This window comes from Martes martes (genome assembly GCF_963455335.1).
Source record: "Martes martes genome assembly, chromosome: 1".
NCBI lineage: Eukaryota > Metazoa > Chordata > Mammalia > Carnivora > Mustelidae > Martes > Martes martes.
Window position 1 is genome coordinate 109,042,178 of NC_137888.1, and position 17,675 is coordinate 109,059,852.

Sequence of the window (17,675 nt, forward strand, 5' to 3'; positions counted from 1 at the left end):
AAATTAAGTACTATTACAATCAACAATCTGTTTTTTAGTTAAGCAGCAGAAAATAAAAATGGAAGGAAAATAGAAAGGTTAATTTTCTAATGTATAATTATGTATAATAAAAGCCTGAACTCCAAAAGTGTCTAGTGTGAGAGCTGAGGAATTGGAATCACTTGCTTAAGGTCACATTTCTCCTCACTTCCAGATGAAGATGCATTATTTAAGGGGGCTGATGGTGTTGCTATTTGGATGACGGGGACAGGGAACTGGGAATGCCCAGCCTTGGCCTGATAATTATCACTTCTCCCAGAGAGTTTTCAAAGGGGCTACCCACTCAAAGAACAGGAGCAAAATGGGAATATAGGAGCCGCTTTATTAATAGCTCCATGAGGGCTTAATCTCTCTCTAGGACAGAGGTCTGAGGTCATACTGAGATGGTGCATAGGCTTTGGTTCTAGGAATAAGAAGGCTTTTTATTCTCTATACTACAGATAACTGGTTGACAAAGTCAGGATATTTCCTTTCATATTTTTAGTTACTACCAGTGGGTAGTAAATCCTTTGAGAAGCCTGAGAGGTGATGCATTCAATGGGACTTATCCTCAATGGTTTCTTGACCTCTGCCATATCCCAATGTTTCCTGGTGGTATTTAAAACCCTGTTCAGCTCAATATTTGCAGATGACACATTTCTAGGTACTGAGAATTTCTCTTTGGTTTTGTGTATACATGTTATTTTAAAAATAGCATATAGTTTTCCTTCCCTTCCCCTATGTTCATCTGTTTTGTCTCTTAAATTCCTCATATGATAAAATAAGATGAAATCAGAGAGGGAGACAAACTGTAAGAGACTCTTTTAACTATGGGAAAGGAACTGAGGGTTGCTGGAGGGGAGGTGGGTGGGGGGATGGGGTGGCTGTGTGATGGACATTCAGGAGGCCACTTGATGTAATGAGCCCTGGATGTTCTGTGCAACTGATGAATCTCTAAATTCTGTCTATGAAAATAATAATGCAGTATATGTTAATTAAATTGAGTTTAAATAAAATTTTTTAAAAAATACCATGTAATTTCATTCATATGAGGACTTTAAGGAATAAAAGAAATGAACAAAGGAAAAAAGGAGACAGACCAAGAAGCAGACTCTTAAATGTAGAGAACAAACTGATGGTTACCAGAAGGGAGGTAGTGGTGGGGAGTGGGTGAAACAGGTGATGGGGATTAAGAGTACTGATTAATGTGTGAATTGCCAGATCACTGTAATGCACACCTGAAGCTAGTATAATATTGTCCGTTAACTGTACTGGAATTCAGAAAAAATGTAAATGGGTAAAATAATGGCAGTTGAAAATTTTGTATCATGAAGAGTAAGTTTCTTTTTCACTCTTGTCCCTAGTGACAAAATTCAACTTCTTCATAGAGGCAACTTGCTGTTAACAATTTCTTAGGAATCCATTTACAAGATAATCCGTGACAACACAGGCATATATATTTTCATACAAATGATACCATTATACATGCTGTCCTAAACCATGAACACCTCATTGTTTTAAGCAAACTCTACACCCAACGTGGAGCTCAAACTCGCGACCCTGAGATCCAGAGTCGTGGCTCTATGGACAGAGCCAGCCAGGCGCACTGCAAATGAGTCATTTTAAAAAACATTTCACTCGGTGTGTTTTCTGGTGTAATTTCCTGGGTGGCAAGTGTGTTTAATGTAAAGTGAAGATGGTGTTGAGGGTGGAATTGTAATGGGTCTTTAGTTGCTTTGTTCTGTAATAAGTTGCCTCTCATCTCTGAGGAGGATGCTACAAGGGTGATGCTGCTCTGTCACCTGTCCAGACAGCCACTCCTGTCGCCTTTGCTTTGTTGTCCTCTCAATCTCTTCAGCCTTTTCAGAGAGCTTTGCATTCTCCGACTTGGTCTCTTGAGCAGGCAGCTTTAGACTCAGTTGTCCCCTTGCGCCTGTGTGGAAAGCAGCAAGAATGGCCCCCGGGTATGTAGACGTGGTACAAGTCACATGCAGATTCGCTTCCTGATGTTTCGGTTGGGAGTTGAGGTTGTTTTCTGGGTTCTGGGTCACAGTCACTGTAGTGGTGGTTACTTCACGAATAACCAGCAGTTTGTAAATAAATACATCTAATAGAAATTGCAGTGTGTGTAACGTGTGGGAAGTAACGCTTCATGACACCCTCGTTTCAGATATACGTGTACTTAGATAGGACCGAGTGGTCGTATTGCATCATGATATAAAAGGGTATTTCTTTACTCCGGGTGGTGGTCAGAAAGGTTCAGAGTCTCTGTTTAAACTGCTTTGATCTGGAGGGTGACACGCAAGTGGATATGGTCATCCGCATTTCATAGGTAAGGGAGGCTGAGCCTGAGATGGTAGTATGGCCTTTCTGGAGTAAAGGGTAGAGCTGGGGTTTGCATTTCAAGTTCTAGGCTTGGGATCTTGTATGATTTTCTTCTGAACATATTTCTGTCCTCTGTTAGTGACTATAAACAGAAATGGATAACTTTTTACTGGAAGCTTATGATTCGGTCACTGTAATTGCTTATGATTTGGTCACTGTAATGACATTTTGTGTGTGTGTGTGTGTGTGTGTACATGTATGTGTGTTCCAACACAATCTGTTATATACTCATAATTTAAATACTTGAGAAGCCTGTAAGTGATTTTCTTTATATATACCTTAATGTTTATTTCCTTAAACAACCAGAAAGTAGCCACATAAGAAAGTTGGAGAACCAACGGCAGCCAAACGTAAGGGCCCTGAAGAAAGCCATGATCCTCTCTGTGGCGCACATGGGCCTATAGCCTCAGCCCCTGGCAAGGATGTTAGACATGCAGAGTCTCAGGCCTTATCCCATACCTGCTGAGTCTGAGTCTACGTTTTATCTAGATACCCTTGGCCATTTGTACATTGACATTTGAACACTATGTAAGGCATCAGGCCATTTTTTTTTTTTTTAACATCAATTGAGCAATGAAATGGCTTTCTGTGTATGTCAGTTATTCAGCTAATCTATTTACTGAGAGTGTACCGTGGCCCAAATCTTATCCTAGGATGTGGAGCTAGAAAGAAACTGTAAGTGGGCTCTCCTTGCTGGGAGCTTCAGTTCTAAGTAGGAGAGAATGACCAAAAACACCTAAGTGCAGCCAGGTATTAGAGGTGCTGTGATAGACCCCTATGTGGGGCACACAGGGGGTAGCTGTGTGAATCCCCATGTATGCGTGCAGGTGTACACGGATGCTGGAAGAAGAAAAAGAATGATGCTTTTTCTGTTGTTTTGTAACTATAGTAAATTAATTCAGACTTCATTGATGATCTGAGTTTAATTATTCCTTTGTGTTTTTTCACTACCATCACATATAACTAGTAATTTATCACCTTCTTTGCTAGTAAATTCTTGCTCTTTTTTCCCCTCTGATGGCGGCCTTGATTTGATGAAGGGAGAAGTGAGCTCTGCATTCAGGTCGATAGATACCTTTCGTAGGTGCCCAAGCCATGTCACTAGGGCACCTACTGTGGCTGATAACTCGGTTCCTAGCAAGTAGCTGTATAAGCTTCTCCGTGCTCCTGCCTTCTAACCCCTAGACTAGGAAAGGTGGCTGGAGAAAGGATGCATACCTGGGTTCTTGGCAGATTTGCCTTGCTTGTTTCTCAGGTTAATGCTGTGCATTGCAGGCTCTTTTGTGGCAGCGAGTTGGCATAAAGTGGTCTTTGAGAGTCAGAGACTTACACTTTTGCATGACTCACCCTTTAGCTGCCTCATGGTGCTACCTCTGGCACAAAGTAAAAATCTGTTGAATATTAGCTGAATTCTTTGGGATGATACAGAGCAAATTAAGTGAGATACTTCCTAGCTTCTCTGCCGTGCAGAGTGATGATCCATTTCCAGCTCCATATTTCACTAGCTGCGTAACTTGAGTTAACTCTTTGCCTGGCAAGTGAGGGATACTTGTATTTTGTATGTGGATAGGCTTTGGATGGCGAGGAAAAGGGTAAGGAGGACACCAGGTCTGTAGGCATGTGGTTGGGACTACCCTCTTTCTTTTGTAGGTTTTTTTTTTTTTTTTTAAGATTTTATTTATCCATTTGACAGAGGGAGAGCACAAACAGGGAGAGCAGCAGGCAGAGGGAACAGCAGGCTCCCCACTGAGCAGGGAGCCCAACGCGGGGCTCCATCTCAGGAGCCTGGGATTACAACCTGAGCCGAAGGCACCCGCTTAACCCACTGAGCTACCCCGGCGCCCTACCCTTCTTCTTCTGAAACTAAATATTTCCATCTTAGATTTTAGGTATCCCTCCATTGTTCCAGTAGCCTGATGGTGTGTTCTGTTTTGACTTGCTTGCTTGATTTTTTCCATGCCCCTGTAATTCACAGGGTCTGAAAATTTTGTTTGGATTTCCCCTGGCAAGCAGAGAGGAGGACAGGCCACGCACTAATGTGAAGGTCTATAGCTTAGCATTGCTAGTTGCAAGGTCCTGCAGCTGATTCCTTGTGGATGTGTTTCTGGAGGGTCACCGCCTGAGCTTCTAAGCCAGGTGCTCCCTCATTGTCGGAAACAATCTGCAAGAATGGAAGAGATCCCTCCCCCACCAACACAGACACAGAGACACAAAGTCACACAAAGATACACACACACACACACACACACACTTTGTTGTTTTGTTCTTTCCATTTTACCATCTTCTTTAAACATGTAAATTTGCTTTCTCTCTTATGCAGTCTTATTTTTCCTGCAACTTAGAAGCATCTTCCTTTGCTTAATTGCCTGTTAAAATGGTGAACCATAAATCAGAGTTCTTGAAATAGTTCTTAGTCTGATTTAAGATAATTATTAAGAGCTTTTCATTCCAACTATCTCAGCTGGTTGTTTCCCTCCAAAGGACCCATTTTCTATCCTTTATCATGTGTGTGTCTGTTTCTTAGGCATTTGCCTGCTCCTCCACACCGTTTTCAAGTGTGAGCTCCACTCCAAAGAATGAAGGAAGAGGCCTATGATGGTCGAGCTTGAAAAACTGAAAATTATGTGATAATTATTATGAACGTATTACTATTTTAAAAATCTTAATCTAATCTTCGCCTAGAATAAGCAGTCTAGATTTTTGTTGTCTTCAAGTTATTTCTTTTAAGAATACATTCCGTCTTCTTTTTCTGTTCCTTTTCACCTTCCCAGGATTGTCGACAACCTATGCCTCACTATATATTCAACTTTTGAGGTAGAAATAGAGACAGGAAGGATATGCAGTTGACCCTTGACTGACACAGCAATGAAGGACTCTGACCCCATGTGGTTGACAGTCCACATGTCTTCCAGCTCTCCATAAACATTGACTGCTAATAGCTACTGTTGATCCTTTGGATTCTTGGCTAATAAACGAACACTTGGTTGCATGTATTTTGTATGTTATATATATATCATATACTGTACTCTTATGATGAAGTAAGCTAGGGAAGAGAAAATGTTAAGGAAAACATAAGGAAGAGAAAATACATTTACAGGACTGTGCTGTACAAAATCTGTGTGTCAGTCAACCTGTGGAATGCCAATCTGTTTTTTCCAAGGATTGACAGTAGTTGGAAGGGGCTGCAGACACAAGCAGTTGTACTTTTTATTCTAAGACTAATTTGCTGAGAACTTGTACTGTTCATGTGGCTTTCATGGGCCTCTGTTTCTACCTTTATGATATGATCTCCAAGATTCCATTCAGTTTGATCCAGTTTAATGTTCCAACTGTTCTCTGTGACATAATAAATGGTGCTAAAGTATAAGAAGGCGCTCAGAAGTTTAAATTAGTTATGAAGAAGGCATAGGTCCGGATAGAACATTTCAACCAGAAAATTAGGCCGTGCACTAGAATTTGGTAGCATCAGTCTCCATCAGCCTAGACCTTCTTTGCTGATCACTTAGGATCTCATTGTGAGCATTCTTCTCATATGTTCTGACTTTTCAAGGCAGAAAAGAATTTGGTGACAATTCTTGTTATTTCAGAGGTGTTAAATCTATCTATCTATCTATAATTATTATTATTATATATATAAATCTCTCTCTCTCTCTCTATATATATATATATATTTATTATTATTATTATTATTATTATTACTTTCTAGTGCAGTGTTTGGCCAAAGGAAGGCGAAGTTAGTTTCTCAATTCGGACTGCACATTAGTCTCATTTGGGTTTTAAGGGAGGAGTGGCACCTGACATCTCCTCTCTACCCCCTTTCCCCCATCCCCAAGATACTGATTGGATTGACATGAGCTGGTATTTGGGCAAGGGCATTTTTAGATAAGCTTTCTTGGTGATTCCAGTCAGTAGCCAGTGTTTAGAACTACTGGGTAGAGTTACTGAAGGTTTATGAGACTTATAACCCCAACAGGCACATGGACAAAGCATGTCTCCAGATGTACACATCTAGAAAGTTAAGAGAAACAAATGTTTCTATATGACGTAAGTCTTTTAACCTTTCTAATCCTATGGGGTCTAAAATAAGAATAATGTAATAATTGGTTTAAATGCAATGGTTCTCAAAGTGTGGTCTCAGGACCAGTACCATCAGGATCCCCTGGGCATTTATTAGAAATGCACACTCTCAGATGCCACTCTAGACCTACAGAATCAGGAGCTCGGCAGGTGGGACATAGCCATCTGTGTTTAACCAGACCTTTCTGAGGTCCTGATGACTTCCAAAATTTGAGAACCATCAGCACGGAGGGATGGAGGACTAAGAGGTAGCCTTTGAAAATCTTAGCAGTGATTGGTGCATAGTGAGAGTCCAAAAAGCACAGTATTCTAAACATAGTGTGTTTGACTGCTTGGGAGTCTGAATATAATGGGGAGCTAGATTGGACAGCTACTCTTCCAACGCTAAGACTGTTATTTGTAGGGCAAATAGAGCCCAAGTGAACCATCCCCAAGGTGTATCAGAATATTGAATCCAAGCCACTCTCCTTCCAGTGTGCCATTTAGAGTCTTTTTTATTAAGGCTTAAATCGTGATATTTTGGTACTATCCAGAAGCTACTCATTGGGTAATGGAACTCGCGGCCTTACCAGTAAGTGTTGAGAATCTGAAATGCAAAGAAAAGCGACTCATATATGAATATTATCTGTTATTATTATTAAAATATTATTTTTTGAAGGAAAGGCAAATCAAGAATTTTTTTTTTAATGGACATTTCCTTTTCCTAATAGGATTTCTCGCAAAGTATTTTTAAAAAATTCCATGTCATGAAGCCACAGAGCTCTTGGGTTTATATATATACCTCAGATCTTAGAGGTTAGGCGTTCTCTTATGACAACATAACATCGGTGTGCTGTTCTGGTTGGCCAGTGGTGTTGAGGTTTCTTGATGTGCTGACCCCTCATAACATCCTGCCTGGATTGTCTGTAGATTTCAGTGATGTTACTTATTTTAGTTTCTCCTGATCGGCCCTACATGGACTTTTAGATTAGTCTTTAGTAAATTGTATTGCAAGCAGGTTTTTTTCTCCTCAGAAGTGCTTGTTGGATCCTTACCGCATGCATGATAAAATTCAACCTACTTACTAGACATGCAACACAGTTAAAAGTTGTTTGTTTGTTTTTTTTGTCACTGCACTTATTTTTATTACCTACTAGTATTATTTTACATTCCCATATTTATGCTATCTTAATAACTTGCTCCTTATTCTCTAGGCCCTGGATGTTTTAATATATGCCTTTGTTCCCCTGTCTTTCTGCCAAGCAGACTTGTTGTCCGTATCATAATGTTCAGGGGCCATTGTAATGCTCCAGTGTAAGCCTTCTTTGGTCCCACCACCTGGACATAAACTTTCCTTTATCTTAGCTTCCAGAAGAGTTTGGTTCTCCGTCTCAATATATTTTATCTTGTATTATCTTCATTTGTGTACACACTTTTTCCTCCTCTACTTGATCGTGAAAGTCTTACGCCCCTCAGCCACTCCCCCCACAACCCCAAGCACCTTCTCTGTTCTGGCTAAACATTCCTGCCCCCTCTCGACTAGGTTTTATGTCACTTCTAAGTATCAGATCTGGTCCTTGTTCTTCTCAAAATTAAGGCTACTGATGAAATTGCAAAGAGCTATCATGGGGGATAACTGCTCGAAGAGACAAAAAGGTCTATGTCCATGCGGTAAACTTGAACAAATGTATGATTTTCAAGAGTCCTGTGCGATTGCATGTATATTCACTTCCTGTGTGCATGTTCTTTCTGTAGGTGACTTTCTTCCACCCCCGCCTCCACCTCTAGATGATCCTGGTGCTCTTCCATCCAGCCCCGGAAACTTCCCTCCTCCACCACCCCTTGACGAAGGTGCTTTCAGGGCACAGGTAAGATGTGTGGTTGAAGTCATATGAATGAGCCGTGCTTGGAAGTTCGTGAATTCAGTGATTGTTTCCGTGGTGGATGAACATTTATTCAGAGCCTGAAGAGAGCTTTACAACTCACGAAAGCTCAGGTCCTTTAATGCCACCTCCCCGGCTGAAGCTTCTCAGAACTCTGCTGGTTTGCATTCGAAAGCCCCAGAAATCCTTTTACCTACTAATTTTGTTCTGAAACTCAAAGCCATTTTTTAGAAATACCACTTGAGAATTCCACATTTTCTTGTTATCCTGGTGACCCAGCCATGCTTTTTTATTGCATCGTTTGTCTATCCACAAACATTGCATTCTGCGTGAGTAAGAGTGATCTTCAAAGGCTGTGGTTGGTCACTGTGGTCACTTAATTGGTCAGCGGCATCATTCTAGCAAAAGCACCAGCAAACCTTCTTGGGGTATTCTTTACTGAGTGAGGTCAAGGATGCACATTAGAGTATGTATTGATTATGTACAAGTGGTGTGCTCTACAGAGTGCCGATTGCAAGTAACTTGGGGCTGGAATCAGAAGCAATGGTAGGAATAGTCAGTCTGTGATTGCGTAGAGTTCGCTGGTGACCATATGCCACCATTTGGCATCTAAATGCTATTCATATCAGGAAGGAAGACTAAATAACAAAGTTTTAGAATTATTGTTGTGTTTTACAGGTGAGGATGTTACTGTAGATATATAGAAAAAACAGCCCTTGTCTTTCAGAGAAACATCAAAAATATTTGGGGAGGAAATGAATGGTGTCTGGTATGGTCTTCAAAATAATAAGAGTAGGGAGCTGATGAGTGAGAAAATAGGTGAAAAAAAGATTAGTTATGAGTTGATAATTGTTGAGTACCTCCAGGTTGATTCTACTATTTGGCCTACCTCTCTCTCTCTCTCTCTCTCTCTATACACACACACACACACACACACACACACACACACACAGTTTTCCATATTAAGTTTTGGAATGGACAGGTCATGGGAACTAGTTAAATGGTTTAGTCCATTGTCTGGTTTTCTTTCTCCTAAATTTCAGGTTGGGAGAGACAAAGGAAGAAATGATACATTCATTCAGCAAATATCCCATGTGCCTGTATGTGTCCCTTTATAGCACCAGGAATTCTGTAGCAAAAAGACATACAGGGTTCTGCCCTCAGAAACCCACATGTTACTGAAACTGGTGGATGTAGGCAACATTTGTACATTGATACAAAGTGCCTTAGAATGAGATCAGGGCTGTGGGTTGGAGGACAGCGTGGTCCGGAAGCCTTGCTGAGAAGGGGACATCTAAGCAAAGATTTGGAAGGAGGAAAGGGGAGTAACCATGTGAGTTTCTTGGGAGCATATTTTCATATAGGAGAACTTAACAGAAGAAACTTTTCGTGTTATTGATAAGTTAAAATGATTATGTTCTGGTTATAACCACTGATGTCTCATTCACTTTGGAGCCCAGATCTTTTAAAATCTATTAAAAATTTTATGTCTTAGAGCTACATATCATGGATTTTCTACAAAATTCTTGACTTTCCTATAAAATCTTGCTGATAAAATGTGGTGAGCTAGTAAAGTCAAAGCTCTGGTTCCACTAAAGGATAGGAGTTATACAAAGTTTGTATTTATTTTATGCAGCAGCTATTTAGCAAATAGAAATAACACGATCATTTTTTTCTTACTTTTAGTCATTTTTTTTTTATTAACAATTGAAAAAAAGCCTCTTACATTTGTCTTTTATATACCTCTGCTCTTATTTGGTCCTGGGCTGTTCTTTGCATGTCATGAAATTTACATAATTAAAAACTTCATTTTGTCTATTTCGTCTCTTAGAATATTATGGAAACTGCTTTCTTGCATTTTAAATCTTGAGTTCTAAAAAGGTTGTTTGACCTTGTGACAGAAGACTTGTGTTTGATTGCTAGTTGAACAACGTAATATAGTTATGTGGGTTTTTTTTTTTTTTTTTTGCTTTGTCTTTAAGATTTATTAACTTATTTTAGAGAGAGAGAGAGAGAGAGAGAGTGCACAGGGAGAAAGGGCAGAGGGAGAGGGAGAGAGAGAATCTCAAGCAGATTCTATGCTGAGCTTGGAGCCTCAAATGGGGCTTCATCTCATGACCCTGAGATCAGGATCTAGCAGAAACCAAATGTCTGTATATTTAAATGACTGCACCACACAGGTGCACCTCTAGTTCCATGGTTTTGAATACATCACACTAAGTCCAATTTTTCTTATAATTAAAAGTAAGGTAACTGCCTACCTCTAGTAGCTAAATGAAATACAGATGGATTTGAAATTGCCAAGTTATAATGGTTGTACGGATATTTTGATCTTATAACTGTTACTATATAAATACTATATAAATATACTATATAAATATAAATGTTAATATATAAATATAACTGTTACTATATAAATATAAATATAAAAATAGCAGTAATCATAAGGCTTTCCAAAAGGTTTAATTAAGAAAAATTCAAACATGGGCTTTCATAAAAATTACAAATATTCTTTTCCTGTATGGACTGCATCCTGATAATGATACTAAAACCATGACTTTGTTTTTTATTTTTTAAAAATTTTTGAAAAAGATTTTTTTATTTATTTTACAGAAAGAGCGAGAGGTAGAGACAGAGCATGAGCAGGGGGAAGGAGGCAGAGGGAGAGGGAGAAGCTGACTCCCAACTAAGCAAGGAGCCTGATGCGGGGCTCGATTCCAGGACCCTGGGATCATGACTTGAGCCAAAGGCAGACCCGTAAGCCACTGAGCTGCCCAGGCACCCCCATGACTTTGCTTTTTAAAAGGAAGGAAATAAAAATCTGGTTGACATGTTGGCTTGTGTTTTTTGCAAAATACAAGGAAGGAAAAACATAAAACCAAGTTTGCCAAATGGGAAAGGACAGATCTGGTAGGAGAGGCACGTTATTCTTGAATATATGGAAGATCATGCAAGTTCAAAAGAAAACAGGCACGCCCTTCCCTTGTGTGAGAGTGAGAGTGACTTGGCCCTGCCCTGGCCATATTTGAACCACTTTGGAATCTGAACTGTAATAAAGCTCAAAGCAGTATAATCACCAGAGAAGATTTTGCACTTTTTCCTCTCAGCCATGGTGAAACCTCGTGTTGCCAAGTCCAAATTATAGCTGGTAAATGGGTGTTTTTATGTAGAGATCTATTTATGTTTCCAGCCAGATTTTCAGGTCAGCGTCAAAAGAATGTCTACTAAGTCTGGCTATAAGAATTAAAAGATTTTCAGCACTGAAAGGGACCTTGGGGATCAGGTAGTCCGTCCCCCGGCACCAGCCATGAGTTACAGCCTCTTTGAGGACTTGCTAAATGAATTAATTCCCTGTATTCACAAATGGGGAAACTGAGACCAAAGGAGGTGGGCATCCTCTAATCCATACCTGTGTTTGAGGAATCTTGATTTCTGGGTTTGTCCTTCTGGTTCAATCAGAAGGCCTTGCACATTGCACATGGTTTTGCTTTAGTCCTTCCCCAGCCTGTAAGGCTGTGAGTTTCAGACAAGGGGATTATAGGCACTGCTGGGGTTTTGCTTGGTGCCCTGAAGTTTTGATACCTGCTAGCCACTTTTATTTTATTTTATTTTATTTTATTTAGCAAAAGGCAAATATTTAGTGTCAGTAATTCTTACTTTGATAATTTTTTTAAATTTTCTTTTTTTTTTTTTAATTTATTTTCAGCGTAACAGTATTCATTGTTTTTTCACCACACCCAGTGCTCCATGCAATCCGTGCCCTCCCTAATACCCACCACCTGGTTCCCCCAACCTCCCACCCCCCGCCCCTTCAAAACCCTCAGGTTGTTTTTCAGAGTCCGTAGTCTCTCATGGTTCACCTCCCCTTCCAATTTACCTCAACTCCCTTCTCCTCTCCATCTACCCTTGTCCTCTATATTATTTGTTATGCTCCACAAATAAGTGAAACCATATGATACTTGACTCTCTCTGCTTGACTTATTTCACTCAGCATAATCTCTTCCAGTCCTGTCCATGTTGCTACAAAAGTTGGGTATTCGTCCTTTCTGATGGAGGCATAATACTCCATAGTGTATATGGACCACATCTTCCTTATCCATTCATCCGTTGAAGGGCATCTTGGTTCTTTCCACAGTTTGGCGACCGTGGCCATTGCTGCTATAAACATTGGGGTACAGATGGCCTTTCTTTTCACTACATCTGTATCTTTGGGGTAAATACCCAGTAGTGCAATTGCAGGGTCATAGGGAAGCTCTATTTTTAATTTCCTGAGGAATCTCCACACTGTTCTCCAAAGTGGCTGCACCAGTTTGCATTCCCACCAACAGGGTAAGAGGGTTCCCCTTTCTCCACATCCTCTCCAACACACGTTGTTTCCTGTCTTGCTAATTTTGGCCATTCTAACTGGTGTAAGGTGGTATCTCAATGTGATTTTGATTTGAATCTCCCTGATGGCTAGTGATGATGAACATTTTTTCATGTGTCTGTTAGCCATTTGTATGTCTTCATTGGAGAAGTGTCTGTTCATATCTTCTGCCCATTTTTTAATATGATTGTCTGTTTTGTGTGTGTTGAGTTTGAGGAGTTCTTTATAGATCCTGGATATCAACCTTTTGTCTAAAAATGAATCTTGGAAATCAAATGAGGGCTTTATCTTTTCTTTTCTGTCAGGATCTGTTTGACCTCAGTACCTGTGAGGTTTGGAGTGACCAGTGGAGTGGCCCCTTCTTTCATTCATTTGTTCTTCCTTCCTTCATCATGAATTGAATACCTTCTGTAAGTCAGGCCCATACGCTAGGGATTGTGGCCTCAGATGTTGGCGTCATGGTTCTAGGGCCCTGAGTCTCGACCTTGGGACTGTATAGCATTGTTCTAATCTGATGCCATAGTTGGTCGTTGGTTCTTATTTTGGCAGCTGATGGGCAGGTCTGTGGTATCACTTAGAGTAGTTTCACAGGGGGAGAGTGTCTCACAGAATTTCAGGTTTACAAGGAAATTAGAGCTCATCATTTAAGTCCCTTTCTTTTGTTTGGATCTCCTTAATTCTTTTTCCCAGTTGAACAAAATGTTTATGGGTGACTGTTGCAGGTGACGTGATTTTGGAAGATAAGGAGATGCTGGATCCCATATGGTGCCTCTGAACCAAGTTTGGGAGATGCACACAGATGCAGACTTTAAACTAAGGTGTTCTGTCATAAATTATGCCTTAGTCACCACGCTGTGATCAGAAGCACAGTCTAAGTCCTTAGTTGTGGTAGAGGGTGGGGGAAAAAAATGAACTGGCTGGAGAGCTACAAGGATTTTTAGAAACAGTTGCCATTGCACTGCACTTTGATGGACGGGAAGGACCTTAATTTTCAGATGCAGGGGAATAGATCTTTCAGCAATAAAGTAAGAAAAATAGACGTATTGAAGGAAAACACCAAGCGGTGTGTTGGGCCTGCCTGCATTCCAGACTGTGGATTTTGCCCTTGATTCTGAAATCGTTGACAGTTTATTGCAGATGTTTGTTAATATTGTAATTATAAGGGTGACATCCCCAGATCAGTTGTGGGGTGCCATGTGGTGCTTTCAGCAGCCCATCAGGCTTAACCTGTTGCACTTGTGGGAAATCCTGTGCAGAGAGCTCTGAGTCGTCTGGCACACTTCCTTGAGCTCTCAGGGACTTGTCTCCTGATACCCAAAGGCTTCAAGTTCAGGTGCCTGGTACTTAATGGCCACTTTTCCTAACATGTGTGCTTGCCTTTCTAGTTGATGGCTCCTCACTGCCTCTCTCTCTGAGCCCGTCCTCTGGCTTGCCTTTACTTGCCCCCCCTCCAGGGATGTATATACTTCGGGTTTTCATCTCCCCTTTTCCGCTCATCCTGGCAGGATGGCCAAGACCCCATTTGGTGCTGTTGCTCCAGCCCCTCCACCTTAGAAAACAGACCGTGATGCCTGTCACCCGTTACTCCCTGTGTTAAAAACTTCTTTCTCTTGTGGAAATGAAATTTGTCTCTTTGTGACTTCTTCCCAATGATTTTCTTCGTACCTTTTTCGAGCCAATGGCACACCTGCAGAGGGACCATCGGGCCATTGAGGAATAAGTGAAGTCTGCCTCAAGAAGCTGATCATTAAGTCTGCTGAATGAGGTGACTTTTTTGAGGACTGAGTGAGAACAGTGTAATGTGAGCTATGCACTGAACTTGGGCCAATGCCCAGGGTTAATTGAAAAGAGAAGGGAGACGGAAAATCTCTGAAATCATTTATGGTCTTTTCTTAGTCTGTCTTTAAAAGTTTAAGGCCAACTCATTTCTGTTCTTAGGAAAACATTTTCAGAACTCATTTATGTCCATGGTGGATGGTGGCTTACCATCAGTTATCCGCTTATATCAGTAATAATTTTAAACTCTCCCCTGGTGTTAGCATGGCTGGCACCGGATTCCATGTCTCGTGACTCTCGGTCTAGTCCTCTCATGGTCACGGGTGTGGAATGACAGATTTTTACTTGTAGACCCAGAGGACTCAGGCCCACGGCCATGGCTACCTTATTCCATGCACCCACAGAAATAGGCAGCAGGACTTGCTTTATATGGCTTTGACATGCCCTATCGTAGAGGTCCTTCCTTCTGCTGCCTGAGAGTGCACTGAGGAAGCAGGGGGCCGGGTCAAAAAGGAGATCCAGGCAGTAAAGGCGAAGAGGAGAGGTAATGTCCAGTTCTGCTAGAACAAACCAGAAATGGTCACAAGCTCTAATCCACTCGGTACTCGGAAGTGCTTGTCCTTTCTGCACAGTGAGAGGACAGGAGTATCTCAATCCTTGAGAACAGACCGAAGGAGTGATTGAGATGCTTCTTTCTTCCTGGCCCTTTCCCGAGTTCCCTGGGCCTCGGGTTTGTAAGCCCTCGTCAGTTTGTAGGGTTGTTTGTGACCCCAGCAACAGCAGTAGCTTCACGGCGCTCTCCTCTTTGGTCTATGCTGGGAGGCCAGTGTGTATTTAGCGGGGCTGGGAGGTTCTTGGGTTTTGGTCAGTAGGACTTTCTACAGTAAATTTCAAAGGTTTTCTGTTCGCTTTCCCTCCGAATCATCATCTCATTGGGTGTCCCGATGAGCCAGGAGAGATATTTTTGGTGTCTGGACTTACAAGTGCTTCTTTGAAAGTAGCAGGCCTAGAACCTCTAGGGGGTATTTTAATATTTCATTTAGCAATTTGAACCTTTTTCATGGAATGTCATAGTTTTCTCTGCCTTTTTCTTAAGGACCTATTTTAAAGAGGTAAACCTGTTCCTGGGGATCAGGAGTAGAGTGTGTGTACACACACACACACACACACACACACACATGCTCATTCACACTTATCAACCCAATTACACTGCCCCCGCCACCTTCTAGTGACCAAGGGCATCCATATACTTTCTGCAGGGAAGGTCTTGAGGAATCTCCAGACGAGAGTCCTCCAGGGTGATGGGTTGTGGTCAGTAATGCTATAGTTCAGGGTAACCAACGAGGTCAGGTTTGCTCTAGCTCTTGAGCTTCTGAATGGGGTGTAATTGACCCTATTTGCATATTTCAGAAAATGTCCTATGCCTGGAGACAAGTGAAGGAACTACAGTTGGTCCTTGTTTCTCCCATCAAGAATCCTGGTGGTTTCTTCAAAGCTCTAATATGCCTAGTTATTTTTTTCTTAAATGTGTTTTGTCTCTTAATGTAAATGAAACAAACAGTATAGATCAACTGTTTTCCATCATGTTTCTCTATCAAGGAAAAATTAGGATCTCTACACCATGTGAGGTTTGAGCGTTCTTCTTCCTCGTGCATCCAAATGGTTAGTACAACAATTTGGAGAACGTGCTATAATATCTTAAACGTCATAACTCAACCTTTTTTGAAGGGATCATTTCTCACATTAAATTGTATCACCACTTTATTAATAACTTATAACTTTTACTTGTTTATGGCAGTGTCTTGTTTGCTGTTTCTCTTTCTTGAATTCATATCCTGATTCTTTTTAATTTTTTCTCTGCCATTAGTACTTTATCAAGTAATTTTTTTTGGGGGGGGAAGCCTACACGAATGACCTAGCTCCTGAGTTTTTATATATCTGAAAATGATTTATTTTTGCCTTTACATTTAAGTAAAAGTTTGGCTGCAGGTAGAATTCGAGGGTCAAATTTCCTTTATCAGTATTCTGTGAAGATTTTTCTACTGTCACTATAGTATCATTTAGCATTGCAAGTGAGAAATCTGATTCCAGTCTGTTTTCCCCCCCTCCAGTTTATGAACTTCCCTTTGTTGGATCTGCTAGCCTTATTTGTAGGGGTCTGTGGTTTCCCCGCCTTGCACTTGGGTTTTAGGTCCCTACCCACCCCAGCGTTTCACACTCATCGTTCAGTGGATTTGTTTGATTGGAGGAGTCCAGTTTTTATTTAGCTAAGAGGGGTTTTCTTGTGTTACTGGGGGGGGGGGCGTTTTAACTTTTCGTTTGCTGTTTTCTTTCTTACAGAGCCCCTGTTTTATCATTTTGGATTTCTTCTCCATTCTTCATGTTGGTATTCTTTTTCAGTAGTTCTGCCTCTGGAAGAATCCCCTTGGCTTGCTTGCTTTCTTTCTTTTCTTTCTTCTTTTTTTTTTTTTTTTTAAGATTTTATTTATTTATTTGACAGACAGAGATCACAAGTAGGCAGAGAAGCAGGTAGAGAGAGAGGAGGAAGCAAGGCTCCCTGCTGAGCAGAGAGCCCAATGCGGGGCTCGATCCCAGGACCCTGGGATCACGACCTGAGTCGAAGGCAGAGGCTTTAACCCACTGAGCCACTCAGGTGCCCCCCTTTCTTTCTTTTTTAATGTTTTGTAGAGATGGTCTGCTCCTGACTTACAAATGCTACATCCACCTGAATTAGGGGAGGGAATGTGGTGGGTGGGAGTGGCTCTGGATCCGCTGTTCTGGTAGACCTCGCTACAGTGTACTCCAAACTTTATGTTTTACCTTGATCAGGAATATGTGGTCCTTTGAATAATGTGACCACAGAGTGGGTGTCTGCATCTGGTCTTCGCCTTCTGTGTGTAATTAAGGGGGTCAGGCCAATGGAAGGTTTTGCCTTGGATGCACAGACCAAGAGCAGACCAGCAAGCTCTACTGGAGCCCTGAAGGCTATGTAGGTATGAGCTGCGAGGATCCCCTGGCAGGTAGCAAATCCCCAATTTCACTTGTCACATAGATGCTGAGTGAGGGCAGCAGCCAGTTGTGGGGGGTGGGGGGTGTCTCTGGTGAGTTCTCCAGGCTTATCTGTTCCCTCCCTCACTATTTTTCCCCCTCCATGCATCTCAATGACTAGGTCACCCAAAGTATCAGGGAAT

The 17,675-nt window shown here is 41.3% G+C and overlaps 1 protein-coding gene across 2 annotated transcripts in view; it reads left to right on the forward strand.

The window, feature by feature from the left end:
* Window positions 1-17,675, forward strand: part of LPP (LIM domain containing preferred translocation partner in lipoma) — a 659,735-nt gene that overhangs the window by 277,332 nt on the left and 364,728 nt on the right. For both annotated transcript variants that reach the window (XM_080814680.1, XM_080814681.1), the window contains exon 5: window positions 8,215-8,327. In XM_080814680.1, the coding sequence (XP_080670806.1) occupies window positions 8,215-8,327 (113 nt within the window). The remainder of the gene's footprint in view (window positions 1-8,214; window positions 8,328-17,675) is intronic.